This window comes from Colletotrichum truncatum, assembly GCF_014235925.2.
Source record: "Colletotrichum truncatum strain CMES1059 chromosome Unknown Contig_0007, whole genome shotgun sequence".
NCBI lineage: Eukaryota > Fungi > Ascomycota > Sordariomycetes > Glomerellales > Glomerellaceae > Colletotrichum > Colletotrichum truncatum.
Genome location: NW_027222404.1, coordinates 2,578,716 through 2,590,107, shown reverse-complemented (window position 1 = coordinate 2,590,107; position 11,392 = coordinate 2,578,716). Strand labels below are relative to the sequence as shown.

Below are 11,392 nucleotides of genomic sequence, written 5' to 3'. Positions count from 1 at the left end.
CTGAATTGGAATGGCCTTGAGTATCGGTACTATGGCGTCTTGTTTTTTTTTTTTTTCCTGATTATCATTAAATATTATTTTGAATTAACTTATTTAAATAACTTCAATAAATGGCAAATACCTCGGAATGTAGCCACAGAATAAGCATAACACACAATCTCACTACCTACACCTGGGTAGCTTCGAGCCTCTCCTCCGGCCAGGCTAGAGGGCGTGCAACAAGATGAGCTTCGAATATGCGTAGGGAAAATACGTATATTCCAAACGAAAAAACACGGCTGGATGCGTTCCTTTCTTTTTTTTCCCCTCGTCTTGCTCGGCACCCCCTCCAGCCAACGGAAACTCTTCCGGTAATGTCATCCAGTCATCCAGACCACCTGCTTCCACCCCTCCGGAATGCTTCCCCGGACGGGAAGGTCTGCCAGGGCGTGGCAGTGTGTGTGCCTGGAAAGGACCTTGGTCTGCGCAGTTTGTACTGAGACTGCCGGGTTTCGCATTCGGCCGCAAGGAGTATCAACGTGGTTTTTATTATTTGCTTGTCAGCTCAGGTCTGGGAGGGTAGTGTCAGGAGCGCCTCTTGCGTCGTTGGGTGACAGTGCGGTGTCCAGGGAGTGTAGGGTGGTGAGGGGGGAGGAGGGATTCATGACATGACTACGCAAAATGCGAATATGCGACTGCAAAGGCCCGGGCCCCCGGCAATGTGTCTACAGATTCAGCAGCGATTCCCTGCGATACACGAGGCTGGCGATGAGGACCGTGGATCTAGTCAGCTATCACATATCACAGTGAGCGCGCGCCTGGTCTCGGTGGAGCGGCGCGGCGGCTGTCATATCCCGGATGAGATGGAGGGGCTACGCTAGATGGGATGTGGACTATATGGAACAGAATCTGGACTATGTTTGAGCCGAGATTGCCATGAGAAAAATCCCAAGAAGAGAGTTGGGGATGCCCTACGGGTAATGCTGTTCCGCGGTTATAGTACTAGGGAAGGGATACGCAAAGAGAATGTCTGAAGCCTCCCGTCATCGAGATCTAATAGGGAGCCTCGTTCCATCTCATGAAGATGTTGGATTCAAGACGCCCCCTCGACAGGGACCAAGGCGGGGAGGGAACATTCACATGTGGTTTGGCGTCGGTCTGCTCCTTTTTGGGGCTGCTGTTTAGCCAAGCCACCCTGATTGAGAATTGGTATGACGGAGGGGTAAAGATTGAGAAAAATGTCACTGGTCGTGTCTGTGATTATTTCTTCTTCCAAGGCGGGCAGAAATGGAACACTCCCGGCTGGGTAGTCCGGACTAGATGGAGGAACATGGGGAGAGACAGTGATTCAAAAGACCCCGGACAGATGGCGTTGAGGGTTGGCCACACCAGCACGGGGCGTCCAGGATGTTGGATTTGCCGGTTTTGATGCAGCAAAAAAGAAAAAGGCAGATCTCATCTCGGATTGTATCTGCGTCGCAAACGCCATAGAGATCTTGGTGGCCTTTGCTAGACTGTCTATCGCATGTCGCATATCGCGTGCATTGAGATTGGGGGATTCCCATTTTTTTCTCATTCATCTATTCATTGATTGCTTACTGCGACCCTTGCAAACATGTGGAACACTGTTAAGAAAAACCTTTTTTTCTATTTTTCCTTCATCACCCGACTACATGAAGGATACGATAGATGACAAGACAGGCTATAGAGAACGGTCCAGACATTGGGGCGATCTACTTGATATCCCGTATCCCAACACCCAGTCTGTAGCGCACCAGTCACAAGAGAGTTCCCCTCGGAAGAAGCCGCATGTGCTAAGAAAGTGTAAGTGTGACCCAGCCAGGCAGGGCAATTAGTGTGTGGAGAAGATCACTGGGCACGCAAATGCTGCACTACTCTATGTTACTATGTAGTATAGACCCTGGCCGCCCCCGGCGAAATCGCCGGAGCCAGCGGTCAAGTTCCCCCCTCGTAATGCAGGGACAAACGGCGTCGGCCGGTCTGTCGGTCGCAAAGGTCCAGACCAGGCAATTGTATAGAAAATAACGATAAGTTGCTTTTGTTTTGCGCGCTTGATACGGGCGCAGGGCAGACATTCATTACGGTTTGGAAATCTAGCCTCGCCTATTCAACCCCATAGAGAGAGTATGACCAGAGGCGGGGTTTATAATGTGGCCTTTGAGATGCTCGGCGAGGCCCAGCATTCCTGCTTGGTGGTGTTGGTTTAATTACTATGTATCCTTACTTACTACTCTATCACTTCTGAATAGACCACTTGTTCGGTATTTCTCCGCCCTGGAAATACTCGAATACGGAGTCTCCTGTCCCAGAACCGCTTTCTAGGCTCCATTCTTGGGCAAATAGAGCTAACACTTCCGTTTCTGAACTCCCCAGATCCCAGCCAAGAACCAGATATCACGCACCCCCCCTAATCCACTCTCTCCCTCTGGCTCTAGGCTAGGAATACACCATCACGAATACACTCGATGGGCGGGCTTCATGGCTTACGATAGGCACTCTTGACCGGGGGTCTAGGCATCGCGGGCGGAGGATTGTCTTTGCATTCCCCTGTTCTCTTTAACGCCCCCTCATCCAAACGCAAATCGCCGCACCGCAAAGCACACGCAATCCCTCACCTCGGAGTATCGTACGGACTAATTTTCCCTTTCCCTCCACATGTGAGAATGGAGGAGGCGCGGAAGCCCTTGTAGAGGCCACGATCACGGAGTATAAACCCACAAAACGGCCGTTAGAATGCCCCCGGACCGAGGTGGATCGGTTGTTTTCTTGCACGATGGTGGCAAACCCGCTCCCGTGGCAAGGGCTCCAGCTCATACCATCCCTTCATCGCGATCGTGATACTACTGTTTCTCGACAGGTAGGTAAGGCCACATGTTATTCTCTCATACTCTGGATGAAGAGGGTCAATGTGACCCCAAAGGGGGTATCTTCCGGGAGTAACCAGGTGAAACGCCCTTGCGTGGCAGACGACCACTTCGACCTGCAGATAGATCAACAGGTTCGGGGTCTTTTTAAGTAGGTCCCCTGGACCCTTGATGGGCGAATCTGCAAAATGGTGTCCGTAAATGGCCACGGCATCAAGAAACACGCGCGGCGAGCGCTCGCGTCTCGTTGGCTCGTGAGCTCCTGTGTCTGGGGAAAGATGCGCAAGGCGCCTGATCAGCGGTGGTCCCTGGATGGGCCAAAGGAGGAGGCGGCGACAGATCGTCTGGGGAATAGATGCTCCGGGTCACAAGGTCAGCCTGATCTCTTACCGTTGCTCCTAAGAAGCATGGACGCGCCGGCGACATTATACCGAGGATATTATCTTCACGAAAGCCCCTTTTGCACATGTCCACCGGTAGATCGCGCACTTTGTTCATCACGAACAGGGTCGAAAAAGTAATCTCGGGACGAACCTTTCAAGTGAGCTTCTGCTCGGTCCATTTGGCGCCGGCTGGCCACGCACGCGGAGAAAGAGAGATAGAGCCAAGCAGCGTGACATTCTGCAGCCCTGTCGCTCGTCACGCGGCCCCGAAAAGATCCTCCACCAGTCGGCACTGGTGGCTAAATCCCTCGGGTAAATGGCAACCTCCTGCTGGGCCACATGGCTCGCTCTCCAGCCCCAGTTAGAGTGTCAGAGTGAGTCTCCAATTCTGTATCCTTTGGCTATGGTTGACAGTAGTCACCCTAAGGGTATCAATCATCTCTCCTTGGTGTCAATGAGCTCCGAAAACTCAGTCTAGAACGGACCGGTCTGATGCAAGAAGGGTCCTGGGCGCTCTTCGTGAAAGTCTGCTGATAGTTTCGGACCCTTGAAAGTATCTCTCCCGGCCGGCTCCCCGGGAGGAGTGTCGACAACCCTCCTTTACTTTCACTTTTTATTGATTCTCAATGATTTCTCCCATTCGCTTATCCTCGTGTCATACATACCCTCTGGAGAGAGGAGAGAAAAGAGTTTTTCTAGGCAATTTCGAGTCTTTAGACTTTTCTGGACCGTCTTGCGAGACAAATGTCCAACACGAACTGCAGACCTCACGCCAAACCCCACTACCTTCGTGACCAGATCACATCCTCCTCTCCACCCCCCCTGGTCCCTAATCCATTTCCAAAATCTCACAAACATGTTCCACTGAAGGAGGGGGTTATTGGGATGGGATTTGACCGAGAGCGAAGCTACCAATTAAAAAATCACAAAATTGGCCATTTTTCTATCAAAGGTCCTGGATGTCTTTGACACACATGATTGCGAATTACCCGCAAAAAGCGGAGATTGCCGCGGAGAGTCTTCTCCTCCAACTTTTGCCTCGTGGCAGCCCAACGACGATGGAGCAACCTCCTCACCACCCCCCTTGCCTGGATCCCCTGGAGCACAAGAAGGAGGAGGTTTTTTGTTAATGAACCCCCGAGCAAACCCGAGGCCAGGTGGGGACCCTGAATGGGAACACAAGTGATATTGGTCCAACCTAACTGTTGGAAGCGGCAGGCCTTCGCCCCCTTGACCAGAGTGAGAAAGACGCAGGCGGGGCAGGGTGACTACAGGAAACGAGCCCTGTAGTCCGAAGTTAAGCCAGCCTTTCAGAGAGCTCTCATTACGCGAGACCCTGGTCCCTTGAGCGTCTTCTCGAGTTGCTGCGCTTGTTGGAATGGCGCGTGTGACATGGTGGGCGTGCGTGTGTGAAAAATCAAGAGATACCCCCAACCAAGAGAGGGGGAGCAAAGAAAGGATGAGAACAAGTGCCTTGTGGCCTTGGTGAAGTCGAGCTTTTTTTTTTTTGCTCTTGGAAGTGGACTTTGCAAGAACCAAGGCCCGGTTTGTAAAAGTCTTGGGAGAAAGAGGAGAAACTTGGAAGCAATTCTCGGACCTCCACCCCAAAAACGGTCATCACCAGAGTTGCATCGAAGCGCCATCGCGTCGAGCGCCCCCCCGTTAGCGCCTCCGCGGTGCTATGTAGTAGCCTATCCACATCGCTGGGTCGCTCTGCCTTGCGTCTCGCGCCTCAAGCAGGAACTGAAGAAAAACCATCGTCGACACAAAGAAATCCTACGGAAGTCGGATGGCTAGGCATTGGGAAATCCACTTCTCTCTCTCTGTCTCTTCTTCTGCCGGGCAGGATCATGGTCCACAGCAGCTTGCGCCGATGGTGTACATGCATAGGGACAGCCGAACCCGTCGGCTCGGATGCAATGTATTCATGATTGTGTGCCTCGGAACGTCCTCCGCAACGGAACGGCAGGGTCGCATTCAGTAATATGGCTTTGCGGCCAACTCTATCCAAGGAAACTAGATTCCCCCAGCTTAGTACGTTTTTACGTAGTGTATTCATTCCGCATTCCGTTTCTAGCGTCTGAAGTACAATCCGAAAACGTCGTATCCTGACTCCAATATCAAAAACGCCCAATAGTGTGTTCCCCTTTGGTTTCTTTAGAAACCTTTATCCCGGAAACTGGGGATTTATTTTACGTAGTATTACGCCGGGATATTTTTTTCAACAAAAAACTGAAATAGTTATCTAAAATAACCGGGATACATACTCTACGCTTCTCTCACACACCCACCACCCTCCCCCATCTTGGCACTCACGATGTCAGGGTCTGCCCGTCCACCGCATTCCGGTTCTTCTTCTCATCTGATCTCCTAACCTTTTTCTCCTCCCACCCGGACGGCGTCGACGAAAGCTCCTCGCCCCCGGATGAACGTTTTGCGCATTTTCTTTCCCGTTTTAGCCCAGCTTCATCATACGTAGTATAGACAGCGAACAATTCCAGAGCGGCCCCGAGTTCCCGAGCTAACGGACAGAAGGCCGAGGTAAAGCCCAAAAAGTCCACACACACACACACATACACACCCACTCGCTCAGTCGTGACCCTTTCGCCAAGACCTTCTCTCCGCACTTTGAAGCTTTTTGCGCTTTTGCAAATACCGTCAGCCCTGACCGATCCAGGGGGCTGAAAGGGGGAAAGGGGCCCAACGTGGACCCCCTCCCACGAACTTTCCCCGGAATCTCGTGCGGCATTGCTTGCTGTTCTCCAGATATGTGGCGTTTTCTTGCTTGTTGAGGGGACCATTGCCCATCTCCTCGGGCAACCTCCAGCGGCGAACCGGCGGACCAGATGACGACTCCCTAAACGTAGGTATGCTTCATGCCTTTCCAATATTCGATGGCGATGGGACATTGTCAAAACTAGGCCCGTGATCCCTGGAAAATGGAACTTCGTAGAGGGGTGTAAACGGATCACGTCCGGTGAAAAGGATGTTTTAACAAAATATTGTGAATTATTATTATTAAAACTGTTATTTTGGTTTAATCGTTTTTTTCTAATTAATTCTTACTGAGACGTCGCTTTGCTTTGCCGTTTCCGAGGCTATTCGCAGTGGCATCTCGTTTGTTCTCATGATTACCTCCAATCTAGGCATAGACGGGAAAGAATCCGTTTGCGTACCGGAAAAGAACTCTTTGCAACCCCAGATTGCAACCGTCCAACCCCAGGATTTTTATTTTTGTTTTGTTCTTCGCTTCCAACTAGGCTTTAGAATTCAAGTTTGCAAGGGTTTCTTATCCCTTGTTGTTGAACATACTGCTACTCTGCTCTCTATTCCCCCCCCTCCAAACACAGGATTGATGAATACTCATCTATATCCTCAAATAGACGCGGCCTGGAAGGTGGGTGACATTCGTTAGGGGATGTGAATCAGCCGTTTCTTGTTTCTTTGAAATGCCATTGGCCATTATCCGGCTGAGCCTCCTGATCGCCGCCCTTCATGCAGCTGCTCCAGGCTTCAGCATCGCATCGCATTGCTGCAACTCAAATGTTTCTCTTTCTACTTTTTTTTCCCTTTGCGCTCCAATCCAATACTGCACTGCGCCTGGCATACCCAGTTAATCTGGATTACGGCCGTCAAAGCCCCAAAATATCTCCCCCTATAGTTGGCCGATTCTCGGCTGCGTTTAGCCGTCATGCCTAGGTAGCCATCCTGCTGCATACATGTGAGGATTATTCTTCTTCTTCTTCATGTTGGCTCGCAATGTAAGATTGGGGGCTGAAGTAATACGTCCAGTGACGGAGAGTCTGCCTAGTCTGGTCTCAACCCAGCCTCACGCCCCCGATTCCGTTTGTCTGCCGCGTCCAACTGCATATGCTTCTATTATCGGCTCTCCGTTTTCCTTGCGGTCACACCAAGCTATTGATATGTTCCGCGTCAGGCATCGTCACGCGAGTAAAGATGGCGAACAAAAAAGACATGGACGGGAACCGAGCGGTACCCCCGGAGACGGGAAAACGGGACACATGTCTCGGTGTGGTAGTATTTCTCATTCAGCTTCTTTCCCGCGCGCCTTTTTTTTTTTTTTTTTTTTTTTTAGGAGTGGTGTTAAATGTCTCTGATGATGGTGGTACCATCCACGTCGTCGTCCTGGCAGCTGCTGACCTGCGCCACGAAAGGGACGAGATTCCCTTTTGGAAGAATAATGGAATTGGAAAAGAACCCGGGATCGCGTGCGCCAATTCTTAGAATGTTCGACCCTGGGGGTGTCCTTCTTCGCCCGCCGCACGCTTGTTCCTTCGCCCTCTAGACGGACCGTGGCCAGTCCAAGTCACCCCGCGAAGCGCCGCGAAGCGGTCCAAGACTATCTCGGCGCTAGCTGTAGGGCAAGTGACTTGTTCTTTCCTAAGGTCGTTGGACCGGGCTACGGAGATTTTTTCCCCGTTGGATTTTGGGGCGGCTGTCGTCTTTTGGTTCTGCTGACGCGCGAGGTGCGGTGTGAGACCGCTCTACGGCGAGACACGTATAGAGTCATGCGTGCTGGCTACGAAGGTCGCACCGGGTCTATCTTCTGCGAGAGAGAGTCAGGGTCCGAGAGACGGTGAAGCATGTGTGTGTGTGTGTGTGTGTGTGTGTGTGTGTGTGTGTGCGTGGGTTTGCTTTCCTGCTGGACCCTTTGATCTACTGCAGGAACTGCATGTGAAGTGCCGCCGTCCTGTTTGCTACCATGAGGAAGGGTCTAGGACATGAGGGTATCGTCACGAGTCGTCGGAATCAATTGACACCGCATCGTGTCCACGTCCCGGAGACCTATCTGTTCCCGTTTGCGCTGCTCGCATGCCTCGGTATATCTGCCGCGGCCACAAGCAACTTGTTTGCCGAGCAAAGTTGCGAATTGAAGTCAGCCCCCCCACGCCTCCAACCGCGGCAAAGTGCTCAGCTGAGTCACCAGTCGTTGGGTGATGCTGAGTTGTTCGAGCCACACCGTTGAATGTCTTCGGCGGTAATCACGGGCTCTTCGGCAGGGAGGATAATTGTAGGGCTTGGGACGGGCCGCAGCGGTACGGTGTAGGAATGAATGACTGTCAGCGCAGCGTGCCATTTGATGCCCCCCGCGTCTGGTCTCTTGTGAGGTTCCGGAAGGATTGGGTGGGATTGATGCGTTGGCGACCACCGCGGCTGAGCAGACCGAGGTATTGGGGGAGGGGGGGGCGTCAGGTGAGCGCAGGTACGGCGTGGGTGCCGTGAAGAGTGCTATTTGCGCCGTGACATGACTGTTGGTCACCTTCACTGGGAATTTGGACATTTTGGGTAGATGGCTTGGTGGCTGTGTTCACGATCGCATGAGGTGAACGACATTTAGACAGGCGACTTCAATCACAGGGAAGATTTCCTTATTCCGGTAAACACTCCTCATGCCATACCCTCGTATTCACACGTGCTATGCAGAAATACTCTGCTTCAATCTCAAGCCCTCCGATTGCGGGTGACAGCAATCCAGACACCCCCAAGATCCGAGCAGCAGAAGTGGCATGGGTCTTTCTGATGGGCAGTTGGACGGCGGGCCGGAGGAATGGAGTGATCTGAGATGGTGGCGTGGTGTTTGACTCCTGACGTGGGGGAACCGTCGACTTGGTGGTCAGATGTTGGTCGATAACATACTGACCGGTGAGGTTGTGGAGAATCCATTTCACACCAGCCAAACAGGCATAGTTGCCGGACTTAGACGTTGAATTCGCACGTAATACCGGAAGGAAGCGACGCCTTGTATCGGTGGTATGCGGGATGTAACAGTCCGCGGAGGGGGAGGCCGGACTCCGGACGTATCTCAACAGCACCCGTTTCCTCCAACCTTATTGAACTTCCTGTTTGGATGAGATACTATTCTATACTTGCTCATTGTCGCTTGCTTGGTTGTAATAATAGCCCATGTCAAGGGTAACATCAGCGAGCTCTTCCGATGGAAAAAAATAAACCTCATCTGATACTAAGGTACGAATCGTTCTATCATGACTGGGCTTGGTTAATGACACAATACCAGACTCATCCCAGCCCTATCCAACTCACTTTCCAACTGTAATAATACCTACCGACATAACGTGACGGCAAGTCCTATTTGCGGCAGATGTTCGTATGGCTCGGTTATCTCAGTCCTGGACCTTACCCGGCTTCTAACCAGCTCACGCTGTGTCATTGCCGTCATCGAAAAATGTCTCATTATTCGAAATCATGCGTCGCTGAACCATTCATCTTGGCTACAGATCACCGTGCAATGATGTACATTCACGATACAACTACAACAAGTCATTCATTGGATACACCGTCCTACAGCGGCTGCATGTAAGATTCACGAACTGGGAGTGTAAAATTCGGCATGTCAGCAGATAGATCAAGCTGCAGTGGGACAGGCAGATACCTGGGGTATTATGCCGCTATAGCCTAGTTGATCGACAAGATTACGGTACACTCGATCCTCGGCATTCTGCCATTGGCTTTGTTGCGAGGTGATTCTTGAGGCATCCTGGAACATGGCCCTGAACCGCACATGCAAGCAGCCGTTCGGCTTGGAAATAGCCCGCTCTCTGTGTGTCGCACCGCCCTGGATGGGAAGCACATGGTACGAACATTCCCGTCTGATGCCAAATGGAGAAAGGGGCGGCATCCCCGACACGAGACTATATGTAGAAGCTCTTCAGCCTCGAGGCCATGATTCAGCATCGACGGGACACTCAGACCTGACTGCCACAACCCGGGGAACGCGTATTACAGTCGGATGCCTTGGCCGACGTATGTCCGGAGGTATACTTGATCAAGAGTCACAAAGAATAAGCCAGCCACTCGTTGTCTCGCGGTGCGCAAAAGCAGAATGTGAAGGTCAGGTGGAAAAGTTTGTGTGATGAAGAAGTCAACCCTCAATGTCTCACACACGATTCCAGAACATATACCCCGCAATCCTTCGCCTCTTCCTTCCTTTGTTGTTCATCAACGGGTCTCAGACAAGCACGTAATCCAAGACAAAATATTGTTGCTCAAGTAATATGTCTTCAATAGCATCTGTAGAGGTAATGGAAACAGCCACAGGAGCATAGATATTGTATGGGTGACGAAAAATGAGCTATACGAAACCAGGACCACCCTTGTGAAACGTCATGGTCAAATACTTTGCTCCGGAAGCCATCGCTGCGGCCCGGCGCATCTCACAGCCAGCGGATGCCGTAACCCGAGTCGATCGGGGCCAAGAAAGCGGATGGGAGCGGCGACATGAAGAGTCAGCCTCGAGGGGGAGGGACAAGGTTGTTCAGCATGACCTAGTTGAGCTGCGGTGCGTGGTAATACAGGCCCCTTGAATCCGTCAGCAAGGTCTGGTGTTGCCTGAGAGGAAGGTGGATTGGCAATGCAATGAGCGGAGTGTTCTCTCACCCCGCGGGGGGAAATGGGGTAGGATTGTGCTCCCCCATGGGGGAATAGCTGAGACAGGAAAAGAGGAAAAGGCTGGAAAAATGTGACCGGGGGGGGGGGGGGGTAACCATTGGTTCAGAGCTTGGCCTATGACTGGGGTCTTGACAAGTAGAGTGGAATGATGCGAGAGGTCAGTTGATATTCCATTTACTCCTGTTCGGCGACGTGTTCAGTGCAACTTCTCTTTTCCGTGACTAGGATGAAGAACCCTGGAATAGTTTTCCAGCGAAAGGAGGCTGGGTACACCGAGGAACGGCCTCAGGACATCTAAAAACCCTAAACACCTTCTCATATTGGTACGAATGGTTGGTCTGGATTTAAGTCAGCAGGTTACCAAATCTTCCTCCCTCGTTAGGGCTTTGCATGCCATAACCGCTAGTTCTATTACGGAGTGCACGCTGCTGCTCAATTCTTCCGTCCATCCGGTACGGCCCTTCTGGACTGATCCGACCCATAGTGAGAAGGGCGGGATGTGACTTCGTTGGGAAGTCCTGCCGGTAAAGAGACCGGGGCAAGGTGTGGCTCACGGCTGACCGAAATGCCAGGGGTAATGATACTCGGTGTACCTGGTGACATTTAGCAATTCCCAACTCCGGGACTTCGGCCCAGATGCCTCTTCGAATCCAGTTGCGCAGACCGTTGGATGCGTTCCCTTTCACTCTCTATTTTCTTCGACTTCTGTAAGTTTAC

General features: G+C 51.8%; 1 protein-coding gene across 1 annotated transcript; it reads left to right on the top strand.

The window, feature by feature from the left end:
- Positions 1 to 7,970: 7,970 nt before the first annotated feature.
- CTRU02_211123 (uncharacterized protein) lies at positions 7,971 to 8,234 on the top strand (the record flags this gene model as incomplete). Its single annotated transcript, XM_070205576.1, has 1 exon — positions 7,971 to 8,234. The coding sequence occupies one exon, from the start codon at positions 7,971 to 7,973 to the stop codon at positions 8,232 to 8,234; it is 264 nt and encodes an 87-aa protein (XP_070060819.1).
- Between the last annotated feature and the right edge of the window lie 3,158 nt (positions 8,235 to 11,392).